General features: G+C 33.4%; 1 protein-coding gene across 5 annotated transcripts in view; it reads left to right on the top strand.

Annotated features, from left to right (window-relative positions):
• Positions 1-21,557, top strand: part of LOC126853286 (neural cell adhesion molecule 1-like) — a 347,428-nt gene extending 325,871 nt beyond the window's left edge. For all 5 annotated transcript variants that reach the window (XM_050598889.1, XM_050598888.1, XM_050598890.1 and 2 more), the window contains 5 exons: positions 33-141; positions 3,264-3,433; positions 15,129-15,284; positions 15,803-16,136; positions 18,610-21,557. In XM_050598889.1, the coding sequence (XP_050454846.1) occupies positions 84-141; positions 3,264-3,433; positions 15,129-15,284; positions 15,803-16,136; positions 18,610-18,749 (858 nt within the window). In that variant the 5' untranslated portion in view covers positions 33-83 and the 3' untranslated portion in view covers positions 18,750-21,557. The remainder of the gene's footprint in view (positions 1-32; positions 142-3,263; positions 3,434-15,128; positions 15,285-15,802; positions 16,137-18,609) is intronic.
• The last annotated feature ends 959 nt before the right edge of the window (positions 21,558-22,516 follow it).

The raw sequence follows: 22,516 nt of genomic DNA on the forward strand, positions 1-22,516 counted from the left end.
GTAAAGAACTTTTATATTTTTTTATATTTCAGATATTTTAGAAGAGATGTATATCTAAAAAAAGGGCTCGAGTACTATTCATCATGAGGATACTGTGGATTGTGGTGGGCATTCTATTCGAGATACACTTGTACTTTACAGGTGAGTTTGGATTTTAAATACAATTTTATTATAATATTTATACACATTGTTTATATATCGCACATTTTTTGTTTTCTATTATTAATTAGCCAAATAAAATTTAAAAACATTTTTATTTTTTTTTGTATTTTTAATAAAAGTTTCTTAAGAAAACGTTTTACAAGAAAAAAATATTTTTAATTATCTATAGAGAATAAAATTTTGGTCTTTAAAATTTTATTCGTCATTTTACATTTTAAATTGTATATTCATAATTATTTAGTATAATTAATACCGCTTTTTCACTCAAAATTTGTTAACTGTTTCCAATTTTGCTAAAATTCGTCCCTTTGGCGGTATTTTAGAAGCTTTACAGAATTAGAGCTAGAAATTGTGGCAGGAAACGGCACGCTCATTTCTCCACCTTGTGCGTTCTCATCTCGCAAATCACGTGGTTAAGTAGCGACTCTCTTAGTCTAAATAATTTTGTCTCTAATTTTCCTACGCCGCGCCAAGCTTCTCGTCGGCATTCGCTTCACGATGGCATACAATTTGCAACGATAATGATGCCTCCGCCTGAAGAAACACAGGCGTTTCCCTCGAGCTTACTTCTCGCGGCACGCCATGTTCTTCCGCACTTGCGCGAGTTATTTTCGTGCCGGCATGGAAAACACTTAATTCGATGGCTGACATGTAATTTCCGGTTATCACGTTGCTGAAAAAGCGCGGTGATGCTCTCGCCTCGTTAGCGTCGAACTTCTCGACGGGCGAGTTGAAATCAAGTCGATTACCCATCGGATTGTCGAGTCTTCTTATCTATCTACCACGACGATTTTCGAGAGACGTCGACAAAGAAAGTCATCGACGTTAATATTACAAACGGACGAATTCGTATGTCTTGTTCCCGAACGATGCGATGCGGTACTGAAAATTTAGGTCGTCGCCGTAACACCTCCGAAGCTTTAGATCTAATTGAAAGTTTAATTAAATGCACACCGGTCCCTATTACCAGGCCGTTTTACGATTTCTCAATTCGGCAAACTTTCTGAAATTGTGCCAGATTAATCTTCCGCTACGTGCGAGTAGCTAATCACTGGTAAATTCAATTTAGAAAATTGCGTCAGTTCGGATGATTTTACTTTGTCCTTGCTTAACTTGTAGACAAGCGTGTCAGATTTAACGCATTTATATATGCATATAATAAATCATAAGCATTTCTTATTGCGATATTCCGTCGTTCGAAAGCGTACCTCTCGCACACACCGTAGTCATTTCAAATATTCAAAGCTTATATTCAGAGATTTGTATCACATTGCAATGGAATACTTTCGTGCTTGTATATGTGGATAATTCTAGATATTTCATGGAAAAGGATATCTCATCAAAATAACAAAACCGGATTTTCACTGAATGTTGAATAAATCATACATATTTTAATTAAACGAAAGAATCGATACACGAACGTAAAAGTTCACTAATATTTCACCCGAACAAAATTTTTTTGTATATTTTTATAGCAATTTTCAATGCATTATTAATTTTCAACTTTTATATTTATAAATTTTATGCTATAAAAAAAGCAGAAAAAAAAACATAGAACATAGAAATATCTTGTGTTGTATTTATATAATATATACATATTATTCATCAGATACATATCATCCATATCAGAGACATAAAAATCTATAATTTTTAACACATTGATTTGCATTATAATTAATTAGTGCACGGAATGAGGTCACAGAAATCATAAATTTTCTTTTATATCGTAAAAACGCCGATAAACGCAAAGAAATAAGATATTATTCAGACATTATTAAAAATTGAATACGATTCTAGCTCTTTCAAGATTCAAAATATGAATACGATTATAAATGTATGTATTAATAATTATTCATTATTCTTGAATTTTTCCAATCTAGCAAAGTTTAAAATAAAATTTGAAAAAATTGCTTACTTGTGTAAAAAGAACTTAACATAAGCAGTGAATATTACCGTAAACATATTTGCTGCGTTTTAAAAGCGAACCCTTAATAACGCATACACACATCTATTACGTAATTCACCAGACATTTTTAAACTCGGCCTTTCAATTGGAATAAAAATCGAAATGAAATGCTTGTGAGAGAAATTTTTTCCAACAAAAGTTCGGCGATGCGCGCAGGGACGAGCGAATGATTAGAGTTTTCGAGTAAGGGCAAATGAGAGGCGAGAGGGCACAAGAGGGAGAATTTCCGGCTGAATATTTGCCGGAATTCGCCAGGTTTGGCGCACCACGGGCGCCGGTAAACGCCCGGCCGAACCGTCGTAATTGCCGTGACTAAGTTATTCACTTAAGCTACTCTCGAGCGACGCTCGGGTTATACGTTATCGTCGCGATAGCGGCTGCATTAATCTCGGACCGGGAGGACGATGCTTCGTCGTTCTTCGCCGCGCCCTCCGTCCACCAAGTAGCCATAGAGAAATCGCCCTAAATCTTTGATTATAGCTGGCTTTAGAACCACCGACAACTTTTGCAGAGACATTTATGATAAATACGGTACGGAATTTTCTAGGTTGTGGCAAAATATGTGAAGCCCTACATCTTTCTATAGCGTTTTTAATGCAATTTTTATTTATTTAAATCTTTTTAGAGAATTAATTTTATTCCACATTTCAAAATTTGTATCAAAATCTAAATATTACGAGTACAGAAAATGGATTAAATAAAGAGTTTTTGTGCAACGTGTGTTATTTGCAAAATGCACATTATTCTTTTTCAATAATATTTTGTGCAGAAAAATATTTCCATGAAATCATAATTATATATATTTTATATATAACAAAATACATGGCATATTTATAGAGGAACAAACATATAACGGATACATATATTGAAAATATGTGATGTTATTTTAAACATTATATTTCTTTAAAACATTTTATAATTATTTATACAATTTTTTGAATTTATAATCAACAATTAATTTTAAAAATTTTCTAATTAATGATAGTTCTAAGGAATCTTTTTTTTTTATTTACGGCGCTGCGGGAAAAATTGTTATTGATATTAATTTGTTGACACGACGCGTCGTACACAGACTTCGTTTTAAATCGAATAAAATGATTTCTATCCTTAGTATTATTGTAATTTATGTTCTCAGTAAGTCAGGCCAAGCATCAGCAGAACTCAAGTGCCAATAATGCAATCGCCTCATTGAATGTTCCGGAGGGTAAAAATGAAGATCTTGAAGGCCCAATTGGAGAGGTGCTCGCTCAAAGTGGTAGCACGGCAGTTTTACCGTGCAGAATTACCGATCCTGGTGCTGGAACCGTAAGTATCTCATATACTTATACATTATTGTAGTGCTTATATTTTGAATTCTTTGAATGTCACATTTTTTGTGCTAATTTTTTTTTTTTTTATTAAAAATTATGATGCGTATAAAATTTATTTCTTTATGGTAATAAAAAATAATTGTAATGAAAGCAATTTTAGTACTTGCTTTCTATTCCTCTTATTTAAATATGCGTATTGCTAATATATTAATATTATAAAAATTGAAAATAATTTGCATTGTATGTTATTACCGTACGGTTTAAGAGAGACAATATGAATAACGAATATGATTTACAAACGTAATTATCAATATCACACATATATGCTATAATATATTATAACAAAAGAATAAAATTTTTGTTCTGTCTGTGTTGTATGAATGCGAAGAACGGCATTATTCATGAAATCTGAATGCTTCGTAATCAATTAAAATGTAAAAGTGAATAATTTTAGACTGGAAAACTATTTCTCTGGGCACACCCATGTATTGAAATATTAATAGCATTTCTCGCTTTTAGTTCCACTTGATTCTTCCCGTGCCATTTCCCTGTGTTCATTTCAATGCCGTTCGTCTTTTTTCCATTCACACCAGATTTTTCAGATTTTCATTTCCGTTATACAGACTGGTTCGAACGATTTTCATTTAATTTCCGCTTCCTATCATGCACATGCCATGCGCGAGTGATCCTTAAAGAAAGGAATATGTGCGCTGTTTCTAATATGGTTGGTTTTCATGTCGCAGTGATGAAACGGCCATTCAAATGGAAAACGTTGAATGACAAGCGCGGATCAGATTTGAAATATCAAGGAATATTTTTCGAAAGAAATATCTTTTAGCTTTACGTCATCTTTAAAGTTTTGGGATATAAATCTTCTTTGTAATATAAGTTATTTCGACATCGCATGCGCTGATAATATTTTCAGACGTGTTTTATCACTTGTGCTTCATAAAAAATAAATAACAACACGCTAAGACATGCGTGACTAATTCCAACGTCGTATGATGATGATATATTTCTGTACTCCTACAGTTCTATTCAATGAAGAATGATACGAGCTTCTTTTCTCTTTCAAAAAGAGAGAAACGAATTACTCTTATTAAGAAACTAAAATATAAAATTAAATGACAAGTTTTAATTTTAGTGGAAAAAATTAATTCTTTTGTGAAAATATCAAATGTCATTTTCTTGTTACATATTACGGCAATAAAAGATGAAAAAATATCGAAAAGTATATTCAAACCAAATCTAATTTTGTATTGTAAATTATATTATTTATTTCCATTTTATTAGATTAAAAATACATTTACTTTTAAAATATATTTATAAGAAGCTTAATAAATTATTTATTTTTTTAAATAAAACAGAAGTATATTGGACAGAAATGTCAAACGAAATTCGCAAAGTATGACATAAATAGAATTTCCGTGAAATGAAAAGGTGAAAAAAGGAAGAAATATGCGCAAGATCAATAAGCGATCAGTTCATCTCGCAATTAAATCCAGTTTTAATAACTGTTTGTAAAGTCAGTGTTTTCGATATGTCGAGTTTGCGATTGAAATCGAAAACAGATGTTTCGTCTCTTACGAAGATATAGAGATCCCGCGTAATTGTGCAAATATATTCGTTTCAAATACCTTTGCGCGCGATATTGAAAGCGGAAATCGAACGCGATGCGCCGCACACACTGGAGGTACGAATGATAGGTCGATATAATATTTTTGCACACGGGAATCGCAGGCTGTTTGCTTTTTCTGCGGCCCTCGCTATACGTACTTTAATACTATAGCCGTCGGTCCAGCAAATTGCCCCAGTTTACGGCCTGCGCACGCTCCGCGATGGCGCATGCTCTTTGTCTTATTTAGCGTTCAACCCCTTCCGCTCGCAACGCGCGAAATCAACCGACAATCTGCGTAAACAACGAACGCGTCTATATTCGAGTTTTGTTCCGAGTTATTTCCGTATCGTTCCTATCGCTTTTTAGTGCCGGGCATAAAATGCTGATTGCGAATAGATCCAATGTACTACGTTGCAAGTTGGAATTCTTCTCTGGCAAAATTATGACGCGCTCTCTCGCATCTTGCATCTTTATGCTAACTTGATTTTCTTCGTTAGAAAAGTTCAAAATTATATATCCCTGCAACGCACGCCAATCGATTCGTATTCCGAATATATATATATATATATATTTTCCTGCGCGAATGTACGCGAATTCTTCGTAACATCGAGACCAGATGCCCAGCTCATTACATCCTCCTTTCCGCGAAAATGTCGAAGTTCCCGCTCGGGGAATATTTTAGAATATTTTAGCGAGTTTCAGCGTTAAATCGACGGACGCGGCCGCGCCAGATGCCGTAACTGTACTTCTTTTTTTTTTCTCTAAAAAAAAGGAGACAGAAACGAAAGAGCAATCCGTATAAACGCTATCGGGAAATGGTGAAAACATTCTCTCTCGATACCGTGATATACTTGAGAAATCGGAATGGAATTCCGAGAGAGTCGACAGACGGATTCTCTCCGGGCGACAGGCAATGCGCGTTTCCATAAAATTCCGACCTACGGGTTTCCCATGCCGACGTGAATGAGACGTAAGCCGACTTTAAATGCGCGTTTTCCGACACGGAGCTGCCTTGGTGTCGTTTGAAAACGCGATACTTCAGCTGTCATATCTGGCTACTACAAAAAGTATATCAGAAAAAAATTATACGCTACTACTATCTTGTCTAAAATTGTAGCTTCCTTGATGTGTTCGGATTAAATCTTCTTGCAAATATGCATTTTTCATTAAAAAGAAATATTTTTGTAAAATAAAATTCTTTCTCCGCATTATAATTCCCTTGGGGTTTCCACATTTATAAACATATAATCCCCTGAATTCTCTCTCGAGCGCAATGTTTTTCTCCAGTTTTTAATAAATTACGCTTCTAAAGTGGGATTGTTGGGTAAAAGAACAGATGGCCGCTTTGATATAAATCGAAATTGCGTTTCAATAATCGTCAAAAACAAATCGATACACACCGACGGTAAAACCCGCCGCGATAAACGGACGCGAAACGTTCTCGGGAAAACGGCATGTTTATGCGAACTTCACGGCAAGTTTATTTCTCTTCGTTTGATTTCTGGATTTTACAGCTCCACTGGGCACACAGAGTGAGCAGGGAGTTTGGGGTTGTAATTTACTTACGACGGGAGTATTTCACGTCTCTACTCACACTTTTCATTGAGCAGAGTCCCTACAGATATAATGGCAGCGAAGCGATTCGCATTTTCATCGCTTTCATTATCTTCATAGGACTTTCATTTTAATATGATTACTGCTTTCAGTAGAATCAATTTCTTTTTCTCTTGTTCTCTCGGTTACAAGTAAGTTGTGCCTTGCGCAATTGAAATCTACTTCAATTAAAATATCGGTGTTATAAATCAACATTTTAAAAGATATTTGTTTCATTGCTCATTATTATTAACTATGAATTAAATGCATATAATTTTTGATATGCATAAATTTTTCTTAGGATTAATTTATATTATCATATATATTAATTCATTATTATAAGAAAATATTGATCTATTTGACAATAAAAATATTAATATTATAAACTTATTCAAAAATAAATATGAACGTATAATGAAAAGTAAATCAAGAATATATCAATAAAGATAAGAAAATTGAAAGCAAATATATATATAAGTATAAAAGCAACTTTAATTTTATATATACGTTTTATACATACTTTAGTCTTTTTTATACGTATTTATATATACGTATAAAAGCAACTTTAATTTTAATTCACTCTTAAAAAAAATGTTAAATCTATACACGCAAGTATTGTTGCTCCTTTTCTTCGATGTGGATTAATTATCTCAACATTACGCTGTACATTATTTTATATCAATAAAAACCTGTCATGGCTGCGTATTTGACAATTCAAGTATTAAGTATGTGTATAATTTGATTTAATTGATTTTGAAAAAACAGGTAATTTGAGTTATACATATTATTATATTATATATAACTAATTTTATAATAATTATATGTATTTTATAATAGGTGTGTGCCCTACTCGCGCGCCCTACTCGCGTGCCCTAATAGAATGCATCGTAGGTTGCTTTCGTTGGACCAGTTTGACCTACCTTTTGTTGATCCTGGCCATTCATTCTGGCTACATCTAGCCAGAGATATAGCTTTGACCTCTATCAGAGGAGTATCGAAGAAGGAAAAAAATTCCTTCCGTTGCCGGCTAATTATTGTCGCCGGTACATGAGCACAATTTTATGCTCGTTTATGACATGACAGTTTGTCATGCACTGTTTTAATATAATTTTAATCAATCTAATGCCAAAATTCAATAATTGATCGTAAAGTAATAATATTTAATCTCAATAAAATAAAATTAAATAGAATTATAAAAATATATAAAATAAAATTAATAAATAATATAATATAATAATATTTACATAATAATAATATAATAGTATTTGCATAATATATAATATAGGATAGCGTATTTTAGTAAAAATAAATTCTGGAAAAATGATAACTAAAAATTTGAGAGACCTCTTGAATTTCAGAAATCGATAGCTTTATTTAATGTTTCTCGCTGCTGTATCGGATGATTGGCCGCTGGCGAAATTTTTGTTCCGGACGATACAAAAGTTGCAAAATCTAAGGCCACTTATGCAAAATTCTTTGTCACGAACCGCATATAACCTCGGCGCGCGGATCCCCCGTACTGTCGCCGACTATGAATAAAAGATGAATTCATGCGCGTCTTGTGTACTACAGAAATACAGAAACAAGAAACAAGGCCGCTTTAGGCTTCTTTGCTGCGGCTGAGACAAAAACAAGTAAAAAGTGCTCGGAAATCGCGGGTAGAGTAAAAAGGGGAACGAAGCATAGGAGGGAAAAGCGCATTATGTATCTTGTCTGGGTAACTGCTACCATACGGAAATTTATTCTTTTTGCGATAAGATAATATATCATACATTTACAATGGCAATCCATGTAAGCGTCATAAAACATTTAGAAAGAACGAGTGAACCAACTATTTATCTAAAAAATATCTTTTACTGAAATAATATTATATGACATAGTAGTGATACATGAAGAATAAGTTGACTCTCTTTCGAATTGAAATTTTACATATCGATTTATCTCCACTTTAATCTGATTTATTTTCAGATCTCCAGTTTTATTCATTTGCCCTTATTATACATTTATGTTGCATTAAAAATTTTATGTCGGGAAAATATAAAATGAATCATTTCATCGAATATATACCATTTTTAAGAACACTTTTGGATAATAGATAAAAAATTAACCTTCTTTCATAATCTTTTATAAGGCACTCCTCGATATCCATTTAAAGAACAAAATGTTGGATTAGTATAAATTCCTACACGTAATCCTACTTATAAAATATCAAATAAATTATCAGCAGAGTTCCTTTCGTGTTTTATCAACGAGCGTCCGGATTCCTCAATTTAAAACGCTATTTATCTTCGCTCGGAGCACGCCGAAAAAGTTTCGCGTAAAAGTTGCACGACGGAAATATTCAAAGTCGTTTTTATTCCACGTAAGTCTTTTATTCTCTCGAGTATCCGGCGTTACTTTAAGTATAGAGGAAGCCTGAGAGAGATATCGAAGAGAGCGAACATTTCTTTTCTAGAGCGTCTGTATTGGTACGTATTAAAAAGAAAACAAATCTTTGCTCCATAAACGGGATTCGCTCCGAAGTTCAGATATCTTAAGTGGGCTCTTGGCGCGGTAATCAATCATTATTCCCGGAAGCTGCGATTTACGCTCGAACGGTTCATGCATACTGCGATCCTCCAATTCTTTGCTTTTTGCCAATATTGAATTTGTGCGTCGACTAGCAGTTTGGCCAAACAATTTATGCGCGCGATGTTACGCGACTTTATATAATGAAATTAATTTATTCTTCATATCTTCTGTGGAAACACGGCGAGTGAACGCGGCTGTAAATCACGTGATAAATGCCAAATCGAGCAGCTGCCGATGAGTTCTTACAAGAAGTCGAGGTTTTAGATACGCTATGCGAGTCCTCTTCAACTTCATCTCACTGGAGAAAATAGATGCGCGGGTTACCGGCGAAAAGCAGAATCCTTCTCTTCGAAAAATGTTCTCGGTCACGATGAATCGTAAGATAAAATGAGCAAAGGCATAATAGAGGATATCCGGATGGTGAATAGAAGAGTAAAGTTCTTTGGGAAATGCAGATGGAGCGAATGAGAGATTGAAAGAGCGGGCAACTCTGTCGGAAATGAAAAAATTTAAGAGAAGAATTCTTTCATCAGTATCGAGACATTAAATTTCTCTCCCTTCTGAAGGTATCTCTTCAAGTATTTCATCACGTCTTCATCTCTTTCTTTCTTTCTCTCTCTTGTAAAGTTGTTTCGTTTACGGAGTCTTTTTTAAGACGTCAAAATCGAGATCTATTAATGAAACTGAAGCCTTCAAGAAAACTCATCTCTTTCGATGCCGTAAAGCTTCGTGGTTATATTTGGTTCCCGTCCACAAGATTCTCGCGCACGTGATATAATTTGTTTGAACGCGTCTGTGCCGAATCGAAAGTACCGTTTCAAAAGCTCCCTTTTGTGCACAAACTAAATGAAACGTATCGCGCTGAAGTACGATTGATATCACAAATAGATAGGATAGATTGGATAGCGCGCGCGCTCGCAGATGGAATCGATATTATCATGAAACGATGACGCGATAAATTAATGCTTTCTCATCAATATATATGAAATTACGAATCTATTTATGTAATTAATATAAAACGTAAATATAATATCATCATAGCTTTAATTTTTTTATAAAGTAATTTAGTATTTTGTTGAAAATGGAATATAACGTATTCATTGGTTCATTCAAGGAATGAGTAATCTGAAGTGCCAATTTAAATTTTAAAGTTTTATTATTTATGCTGAAATGTTTCTACTAAAACCATATGCAAAACGCTTCGATTCTATAATTGTTTCTAAAATGATAACATCTATATTTGGTTAGAAGTAACAGATACAGTGATTGAACGGTGCACAGCAATTAACCATCACGCTTGACACTTCAATGCATCAAAATTAACATACCGATTTATAATCGTTCTCAAACTAAATGTCGAGAATGTTCTGTTTTTAAATTTTAATCAATATACAAAACTCACTTTACATATTTCAAGGTTTCTTGCAAGGAACTAATTTTTATAATCATAAATCATAGCAATTAATGGAAATGACTTTATGCTCAGATATTTTAAAACGATAAAATCGAATTAATCAATATAAGAATTAATAATTTAATAATAAAATATATTCTTTATAAAAATGTCTTTTTTCTCTCAAATTTTTAATAATTTTGATTTATAAAATATATATAAATTAATCTTCTTTTTATTTTATTTTTCTTCTTTTCCCTGAAAAAAAAATTTATTTTTCATTATTCCGAAAACAACATTTTACATTTTTTCCTTTATTTGTAGAAAATTCAATTAATAAATAAAATTGTTATATTTATAATGCAAACTTTAATGTTTATCATATTTGCATTTGTAATTATTTGCTGCGAAATATCTAGTAATAAATCTTCACATCATTTACGCTTCGTAAACTAAATACTAATTATTTTTAATGTCTTTAGAAAGCATTATTGCTCTCAATTCTTCTGGATTCTGTAAATAATATTATTGCTATAGCTATAAGTTTTCAAGAGAGAGAGAGAGAGAGAGAGAGAGAGAGAGAGAGAGAGAGAGAGAGAAACTGCAACATATATAAAATATGGCTATGAAGTGATTGGCTTATTCTCGCGTGGAGTCGAGATAGGGTGAAGGAACTTTCCTCATTACAAGAATACTTTTAAAATGGTTCGCTTGATAAACGAATGAACTTTCAGCGTTCCTTATCAGCTCGATACTATATCGAGTAAAAGTCGAAAGTGATCGCAGCAGGAATGCAGCGACGATAGAGCGGCGGCCTTTAATTTCCTTGCTGCCGCTGCTGGTGCGGCTTCGTTAGTACTGAAAATGTTTTTATCGCGCTGCGATAAAAACTTCTCTTCTTTCTTTTCTTTTTTATTGTTAATGAAGCAAAGTTTTATCCATAACGAAAATTTTTGTAATAGTCGCGGATTCTAATTGCAGTCGTTGTTTTATTTTGCACGCGATTCTCCATTAATCGTTCCATTAACTCCCTAACTCACGTATTTGTGTTTAAAGCTTCTGTCCCGCTGCAAATTCGTAAAGCATCTAGATAGTAACGACATAAATTACCGATTGCGGCAATTCCCGGTCGACAGACAAAGAATGTATGTGGTGCGAGTCGCTTAGTGCGCCTCGTAACCGGGATATTTCCCAATTAAACTCTCTCTACGAGCGGGGATGGAGATGCATCTTAGCTCGTGTGCCGCATGTGTGCGCTTTCCGCACGTGTTGATGCCGTTACTTGCTCTGCCACTGTACAAAGTCTTTTCCGTGCTTGAGCCAGCAATCCCCACGAGGCACGGTTTAATAGCTTGCTACGGGAATTCTCCGGGACGATCGGTTACCTAACACGCGTCTAATAAGACTGATGATGATCGAGTCAGGCGAAACAACGTAAGAGGAAATTAAGTACGTAGGCCCGACGTGAGTCAGACATATGCTACTCCAATTTGCATTTTGTTTCAAGTTTTAATTGGCTTTAATCCTTCGCGGATTACACTCGCCTCGCGCTTCGCGGACCAACTTTTAACCCTTTCTACTCGAAAGCCAAATAGAAAGCCCGCCGCAAACTTCAACAGTTTCTCTCTCTAAGCCACATATACTTTATGTGTTTAAGCTAAAAATAATTATTAATTTCACACATTAATATCTAGAAATCTGTTAATGATTTTTTAAAAGTTTTTTTTGTATATTATACAGAACTATTGAATTAACAAGACGTTACTGGAAATTACATAAAAATATATGTTGTACAAATTTTTGTAATTTGATTATTACTATTAATCATATTTACAGTTAGTTTTAAAATGATAGCTATTAAAAAATATACGAGGAAAAAAGAAAATAATGGCAATAATTGGAAATAATAAATCGATGAAATAAATAATTATTTTCTTGTTTATGTACGTAAATTAAAATCTCTGATTTTACATAAATTAAAATCTCTGATTTTTAATTTAACTTTGCAAACAAAAAAAAACTAAAATATTTAAAATTAAATATCCTAGCTTTGAGAGCTTTTACTGCGAGTTCAATCTTTTGCTTCAACTTTTTAATTGACGTAGGAGCTTCTTTAATTGATCACGCAATTATCTCGAGAAACAAACGTTCTGTTTCTGCAATCTAAGACAGAGAAACACTACTCGTCTTAACAATCCACGTACACGTGTATCTGTATCTGGAGTTAGTTGAAACTGAACGACGGATGTCCAAGGGATTTGAGCATCCTTGTCTTTCCCGACTGCCCGCGAAGACACTGGCAAGTTCCTGTAACTTTGTGCTGATTGCGGCAAACTCTACCAACCATCCGATAACTTACACCGACAATTTACAATCAAAGGCTACCAAGTACACACACACACACACAATTTACGCGCGCACTCTCTCGCCATATTGGATTCGTCGTTACACGTCAGTGCGCCGTAGATATGCCCTTTTCAGGATTGGATTCAGGATTACAGCAAGTATCCTGGATTACCGGGTTTGGCAGTTACTAGAGATGTCATATCCTTGGGAATTGGTTTTGCCCAGGATGTATTACGCGGAATCGGCCTAATTACGTTCTGTCTGCTGATACTAAGACATTTATGATAAAGCTTGTTCCGACTTAGGATCAGAGAGTAAAAAATAATTGGTTTGACGATATGACAGATCTTGACCCATCAGATCAAAATGTTGGAAATAGATAATCTTTATTACATTTTATAGCAAACTTTTTTAAAACTGCGTGAGGAAATTTGAGACAATTATACTGTTTTTTATTAAGATCTTATTATAAAAAAAGTTTTTTACTTTTCACAATCAATCAAATTTAATATCTTGTATTTTCAATATTTTTACTATCTTAAAGAGAATTCTCGTACAATTAATAAAAACAAATAGAGCTATACATATATCTATAGCTAATTAATAATTACTTAAATAGCTTTTAGTTTTATGTTTTTATTATAGTTTCGTTAGCTGCATGCATTGGTTTTATATTGTGTACATTTCAAGTAGAGCCCTCGTTGAATGTTCTCTTGACGTTCAAGTTTTTACATTACTATCTTGTTTCAAGAATTTCCACCACTGCATAAATCCTTTGTGGTTTCATGTTGAGGTGGACTTGACATATTATTTTGCGACCATCCTTCACGTAATTCTCTCCAAACACTTGATGCAAGGTATAATTATAATCACAAAACTACATTTCTGTAATCTTTATAAGAGCAAGTTCGCAAATAATAGAAATTTAAAATACATGCAGATCATTATGTGGCTAGATAATTCTTGAGGTTAATTCACAAATGACAGTATTCTTTATGCATCTTGCTTTTAAAATTTACATGCAAAATAATTATGGTTTTTGAATATAATTACTGCAATTTTTAAATAGAAATTTCCTAATTGAAAGTAAATTTCATTAAAAGTTATAATTAAAACAGTGCAAAAATTCTCTTGTTATTATATTAAAAAGAAAAAAAATGGAATTATAAATACTTATTTATACGTATAACAAACAATTACCAGTATAACAAACGAGAAAGCGTGTGGAGGTCGACAATAACAACCATTCACATTCAAAATATGTATGCTTGACAGAATATGATAATTTATAAAAATATATTTTGTAAAAGTGGCAAAAAGAGAAGAAAAGAGAGAGATGTAGAAAGAAATAATAAATTGTTCCAACCGCAAAAGTATGTTGTTATATAGTACATTCTATGTGTGTGTCAAACGTAAAAGCAACATCTGATCATATGGTTAATTTAATGTAGCACGTTGCGATTGAGGTAGGCGATAAAATACACGCATAAAAGGTAATAACAAATTTATATATTCATATTGTACATTAATAAGGAAAACAAGGAAAGGAGGCTTGCTAACAAATAGGGAAAAAATATATTATTAAAAATATATTAACAGAAAAAAAATCTAAATGCTTAATAAAATACATTTATCTCTGTGTAAAAATTTTTAAAAAGAAATCTCTGTGCACAGTTTAAAAGAATGTATTTTATATATAATATAAAAAATTTAAAAAATTTTAATTAATATATTTTTATTAATAGATTGTTTTTGTTTCTTTATTATTCTAAAATGGCAGGAAATTGATAATATGTGATGACGCTATGTGATTAAAATACCGTATGATGTAGCTGCTATTCAATATATTGAGCATAGTTTCGTGGTTAGCTCGCTAGGGAACGAAAATTAGCTTGAAATTAGGATGCCCTTAATGACCGTGATAATTGATATTCGATGCGTACATCGAGGCTTCTCTTTCATATAACATATACTGTTGTTTCCTATGTATATATTGTTGTCATCAATAGTCTAACACTGTTTTCAAATTCTATATGTTGTGCAAACAGAAAGTAACTTTTATTATTTAACCAAGTTATAATATTATATAATAATATTGTTAACAAGTATCTTATATTTTTATATTCGATAAAGACATTTTGTTTTTCTTCTGATGATCTTTTCTTATAGATTACGTGGGTGAGGAGAAGAGACAAACTGTTGTTAACAATTGGTACCAGCACGCACTCCGTCGACAAAAGATTTGCCATTAGGCATTCGAATACCGATTGGCAGCTCACTATACGTGCCGTAACGATGGACGATGCTGGCATCTATGAATGTCAGGTATTTTGACGCAATTCGTTTATTTATCCTATGATACTTCCAATTTTATACTGCACAACGTGTTAAAAAAGATTAAGATTAATTTTTTAATAATGATTGATTAAACTAGGATTTTATTTTTAGCTATACCTCACAAATCCGTTCTAATATACGGTTCTGTAATATTTCTACTACTACTTAACTCTACTACTTAAAGGTTTCATATGTCGAAAATGTCAGTTGAAATGTCAAAGCGGTTGGCTACAAGCTTAAGATCGCTTGCTCGATTAGGCACGTCTTTAACCACAATAAGCTTGTCTAAAGGATAATCAACGTCGCTTGTTCGATAATGAATAGAATTTCTAATATACCTAATTATAACATAATATATATATATATAGCTTGTCATAATGTAAAAAGTGACTACGTCGGGAAATAAAATTATTTTATTACTTAAAACATTTTATCTGCATTTTTTTTGCTTGTGTCTTGCTAACATAGCATGATAAGTTAAAGGTGTCGCTGTATTATGATCATAGGTGACGTCATATCCGGTACAGCGGAACTTTGCCCGTTTGAAGATCACGGAGGCGTACTCGATAATACCAGGTGCGCCTGATTTGCATGTAAAGCAAGGATCGAGCCTCCGTTTGGAATGCCAACTTATGGCGGCCACGGAAAAGCCTCTTTACGTCTTCTGGTATCGTCAGGGCCGTATGATAAATTACGATGAGGAGCCCGGCGTCGACGTCAAGCTCACGCCAAGCGGCTCCATTTTAACGGTGAACAAAACGAAGCTTACGCACAACGGCAACTACACGTGTGCGCCTAGCAACACCAAGGCGGCGTCTGTCATGGTCCACGTGATTGAAGGTGAGAGAAACGTAGCGTCATTCTGTTAGTTTGGGTTGAATTTAATTCGGGACTTGATGTTATTAAGAACACCTCTCAGCGCAAGATTAATCTAAGATATTATTTTGTACTAAGAGACAAAACAATTTCTGGAGTAAATATTGTAATTTAATCTTAATAAGAAGAGAATATATACAAGAGAAATATTACATTCTTTTTAATTATTTGTTTAGATGAATAGGTATTCATTTATCTTAATTAGAAAAAGAATAATATGTATTTTAATAAAATATTTATCTTTTATTAATATACGAATAGAATCTTGTCTATAAATAGCGTGTTTTATATATGAACTAGAGGCCGAAACATTATCAAATTAACTAAAGTTACGTTTCTAAACACAGATCGCAGACGCATTATTTTGCGTTCTCGACACGAAGCAAGATATAATGACTATTTGCTGATTATAAATAAACAGTCGACAAACAGCTGCAATTCAGAAAATCTTGTAATAACGTGAATAATGATGTTTGTTCCTAGTGTTTGCTTACAGGATATGCACATACGTACATACACATGTAGATAGGAAATATTACAAATGCGCTGGCTATAAATATATCGTAAAAATTTATTTAGACAGATTCCGTGATATCGCGTCAGAACGTATAAAAAAAAGAAATTTTAAATAAAACAGCGTTTTACAGAATTATTTATTAAATTATTCGCTTTTATTTTGCCGATGAAAAATATTTAAACTTGATATAGATGATTTATGCATTTTTTAATATTTAATACCACTATAAGCCAACAATTCAAGAAACTATTTCTATCGATATACACATGTTGGACGGGATTTTTGTAGATCTAATAATTCAACAAATTATGGTGATACGCTTAAAATAGCGATTGATTCAATCTAAGGGCAAATTAGCAGATCGCGAATGCATGAGTCATAGGGGGAATCTGCAATTCTGGAATATAACACGATAGTAATTGACTCGCTTCAGTTATACCGGCGAAGATCAGGGCCGATCGACGGTAGGAACTTCCGAAACTTGAATATTCATTAGAGTAAGAGCCGAACAATTAAACGGTTGTAGGAAGCTCATTACGATCGGATTTAGCGGCTCTCGTAGACGCATTCATCCCCGATCCCGCGTAGCTCACCTGCGATAACGACGAAGGGCGGTTCAAAATTGTACGACGCTTCACTAACGACGAAACTTTTACCCTCCGCGAGGACGAAGTTCGACACAATTTTTCGAAAGTACGGCGTAAGATCTCTCGGGTCAGCCTTACCTATACTTTAACGCGTTTAGTAACTATGTAATAACGCGATAGTCTGCGAGACATTATCAAACTTATCTATTATTTTCTCTTTATAAGACTCTTTATACACGATGATTTTATTTTAATTCTTTTTTTATACTCGTTTTACGATGTCTTCGACATCGCCGATCGTGGAAAGTTTTCCCAAGACATTATTATGTATACATATTATATATCTTGTATCTCTATTATGTATCTTGTAAGTCTAAAGTTTTACTTATTTTGTTTTTATGGAAAATAAAGAAATAGACTAATATATTATGCTAAATAGAAAAAATTTAATAAATAAAGTTTTTGATGAATTCTATTTTGTTTATAAATTCAAAGCTAGTGCTATGTGATTAATAATTGTGGATTAAATATATAATTTTGAAAACTTGCATTACATGTAATACATATAAAAATTGACTCATATAAAAAAACTTGTATTATATTTTGTTATAAAAAAATATAACAATTTATAATTTTGAATTTTTCATTCCCATAAATGACAAGATAAAATAAATATTTAAATAAAAAGGTACTTTAAAGTTTTGATCTTAAATAAAATATTACTGACATTGCTGAGATTTATGGCAAATTATTAAAAAATCGCGACATAAAGAATTATACAAAAAATAAATTTATTATATTATTAACTAGAATTACTAAATTTGTATAGTATTAGAGTTTTCTTTGGAGGTTTTCATATGACAAAGATAAAAAGAGACAGACTTGAAAAATTCGCAAAGTTCGATATTCCAATGTTTACCGTGTCTCCGTTGATGTGACAACTAGAAGAACTTCGCGGACGTGACCAGATTGACAAGAAGTATTTTCTACAGAAAAAAGTGCGAAGTGATCCACGTTTCATTTTATATCTCAACTAGGAACGTCGGACAGTTTGAGATAATTTAAAACATTGTTTCTGCTTTCTCACGGATAGATTTTATTCTATTAAAAAAAAAACATTTTCTTGTTTTTCTCTCAATATAACTTCTTTCTCTGATCTCGATATAAATCAAATATATATATATATATATATATATATATATATATATATATATACACTCAAAAAATAACTAATCTAAAATTAAGCAGCCTAATACATGCTTATTATTATTACTTATTATTCACTTTTCTCCTTCATCATCGTATGAAACGCAGCTTTCTAATTTCGTTGCAGAAGAGGAGAAGCCGGCGGCGATGCACGGGGGTGACAGAAGGAACCTCAGCCCGGCAATTTTGGCGAGTAACTTTCTAGTGTCCTTCCTAGCGGCCGTCAGCTGGAGGATACCGAGTTTCACGAACCTTTACCCGACGTGAATTACCGCCGTCCCTCCGGCGGCGGCACTTTACTGTCCCTCTGCGACAAGGGTCCCACCGTCGAGGAAACGAGTTCCCGGGTCATCGTTCTGCTGCTCGGCGCGGCGCAATCTCAAGAAGAAACTCCATTCATGGAAATTGTGCGCAATGTGATGCACCCACAAACTTGGCGATACCTTACTCGATTTACTTTGTAAAACGTGTGTTTTTCTTGCGTATATTAAATAAACACAGTTCGGGTGGTAGTCGCGATATGCGCGCTCGGCTCTCGTGTCTCCGACAGTGTCCTGTGAGCTCAAAGGTTGTCAGCGAGTCTGTTGGTTTATTTAGTGCACATACATCGGTGAGAAATCCTCTCTTCAACTCCCCCTCATTCCTTTATCTACTTCTATCTTGACCCGTTCTTGCGCGAGTGCCGCGTAAATGTGCTTGGCCGGACGATTGTAATCCCTTTTGGAATTGAGCTAGCGATTTACTGTAGAATATGTTTTATTCTAATACACATACACACACATACATACATATACATACTTTCTCGTGTAATCACCGTCTCTCATTGCGTGCGAGGTTACAAACCTAGCTCCTGTCCACGCAACATTTCCATAATAAAGATGAAAAATAAGATTTCAGCATGTAAATAACAAATGCAATTGTTTCTATTATATTGATTTCTTTGGTGATAATAAATCGTATAAAATAATAATATTTGAAAGAATTTTCAATTTTAAATAATTAATAATTTTGACAAATTAATTTTATATATTTTGAAATGTGGAAAAATAACAAAATAATATTAAAAAATTTTGTAATAAATGTGTCGCATACATCCATAATTTTGTTTCAAAAATAATAATATTCTTTTTTTTTATCATTGTTTAAGCTAGATTGCAACTGTCTCTGGACAATGTGACAATGGCAATGAGACGACGAGATTATCGAGCTATGGTACTAAGGTACGTTGTAAGGTACACATTTGGTGAAAAAGTTGCATAAGCGGAAGGGAAATTTCGGGAATTTGCTTGAACGAGAAAACTCGGTTTCTCACAGGAAACGAAAACGTTTCCCGATGAGAACTCTTCCGCTCGATATGCGACTCGTCGATATCTTTCTAGTGTGCGTGAGTCGGCGAGCATGCATTTCTTCGTATGTGCATTCTACATATACATATATACACTTATATATTCGTTACGTACACAGAAATGTATACGGTGGGAGCTCGATTTATCGTTCTTCCAATTAATCATCCATGTACCATTTATATATTTTCAAATTCCCAAAGTGATTTGTGTATCGCTTATCGTTTGTCGCAAATTCATTAATCGCGCTGATTATTTTTTGTTTGGTCGCAAACATCCCCTCCAAAAACGTTCAATCGAGTTTTCACCGTATTATACTATACGTTATTATATAATGTAGAAGTTGTTGCGGAAATCGTGTTTATCGTGATCAGCACATACGTGGTAATAATGATGAATTATATCCTACGAATAAATCGTCTGCTATCAACAATTTTTTTTTTCTTTTTTATAGAACTGTTCTTGATATAAAAATCTGAAACAAAAAATCTATTTAAAATTTTTACTTAAATAGATGACTAAGCAGAAATTTAAATAAAAAAAAATCTTACTGAGATTAGTACATAATGGAACAAGGAAAAAAAAATATATATTTGCATAATCGAAACAGGAACTGATTTCGCATTTAATGTAATTTGGTTGTCTTTATCGATAGCCGAAGATTTGAATAAATTTTCCCTCGAGTAGAATATATGAACTGCTTCGAAATCACGATAAGACACAAGCAGATTTCTTGCGACAACTTGATTACGCGAACCTGAAGTGGATGAGCGACGTTCTTTCCGCACTGTAGAAAGCCTTACCTCAATTCCCGTCGACTCTCACAGTGTCATCGTGAAGGGGGATTCCTCCTCTGCGCTTTGCAATCTCTCGAATGGGTATACATCGAAGCATCGCAGTGTTTGTTCGTCCCCGCAGTGTGTACATCTATCTTTAAATAAATGATAAACACAAACGTTCAAATGTTCGATGTGAGGAGAAGACTTGGCGAACTCTATCGCGAGCGTTTGCTCTCATTCTCTCTGTACGTTCGGTCAATCTTTCACGCGCGTGCTCGACGTATACCTATTGTACTTTCGTACATCTTCCAGATTGAAGAATGATCCAACCACGGCTGGTGCGATCGAGTCTTTCGAGACACATAAAGTACACTCTTTCCTCACTCTTTTAACGACATCGGAATTTATTCGATATTCCAACGACTTCACTCGACGCAGATATATGACATGATTCCATTGATCGAAAAATGATTAGTAAAACCTCGTCTCTATAATAGTTCTTCATTTTGTTAGAACAGTGAACGTAACGTAAATAAGTTGAGAAGTTCTCTAAAAGATGTCTATATAAAATGCTTAAAAGAAAATCTTCCCAGATATCTCCTTAAGATACTTGTCTAGATATCGAGTATCAGTTTGTGGATTATAAAGTAATGGAGATAACAGAGATGGCGAGAGAAAGAGTGCAAGTTTTCGAAAAGATTCTCGCGTTTTCATAAGAGCTCACGATTTTTCGCGAATAGGCGCTGATTTCGTGGCTTTCGTGCGATGGAGAGAAAACACGTGAGCGGTCACGGTCTTTAGCCATACATCGAGTTTTATGCACGGCACGCACGACTCGTGGCGATGCGACTGCGGACACGCGCTCATCAACGTTATTTATCTGGATACGTGGAATCAATGTAAATACTAAACATTCTAATTACGCATTCAATAAAACATTAATCGTGACTATACACGGATATAATGACTCATTTCCTATCTCTCAACAAGTATATACCTCTAATTGATTATTTTCAAATAAATTTGAATTATTATTATTTGTGCAGATTTTTAATAATGTTTAACAAACATCATAAAATTAAAAAAAAAAAAATTCTGTGTAATTGATAGAGTACAAGTTTTGAAAATATTAAACTTTTATACAAAATAGTAACCTCCCAGTAAAGTTTTATAAAGTTCTTTTTTCATATTGAATTGCATAGTCAATATATAAAGTCTCTAATAATTGTCAACTTGCATAAAATAATCATATTCAATGTCAAAGTATAAACAGACACGTAAGACAAAACAAAATGATTGAGTCTATTTCTGCAACAATAAATCACATCTCTCAGAAACATTTGCGATATTCGATATACCAGTTGAATCCTATATCCCGTTTTTCTATTCGATTTATATTCTCTATAAAAAAAAAATCCATTTAATCATGTATTGAGCTCGGCAAGACAAAAATAGGAGGAAAAGGTCAAAGCCAAACTGAAATTGATTTACGCACCATCTTCGATAAAAAAGAGAGAAAGTGAGAAATATAACGACAAGATAAAATTGTCGATAGGATTTCATGTTGGTTAAATATAGAATCGTATACGACAAGTCTGCGTTCCATTTACGTAATAACAAGTCAATTAGACGACGACGACAGATAATGGAATCCCGAGAAGAAATTACGAATATACTTGGAAAATCTTTCTCTTAATTATATTAGTGTCGGCTAGAACGACCCAGGTGGTCTCGGCTGACAATTAACGTAATAAAAACTTAATTTAAAGGAACGCTAATCAGCTCGGGATATAATACGCGTCAGCGTTTAAATAAATTTTTTTGAAAGTCAACGTGATAAGACTGCTTTCTTTATCTTCCCATAACTTTTTCTAACTTTGTTAAATGTGCATTTTTTTTCAAAACTACGAAC

Source organism: Cataglyphis hispanica, chromosome 12 (assembly GCF_021464435.1).
Source record: "Cataglyphis hispanica isolate Lineage 1 chromosome 12, ULB_Chis1_1.0, whole genome shotgun sequence".
Taxonomy (NCBI): domain Eukaryota; kingdom Metazoa; phylum Arthropoda; class Insecta; order Hymenoptera; family Formicidae; genus Cataglyphis; species Cataglyphis hispanica.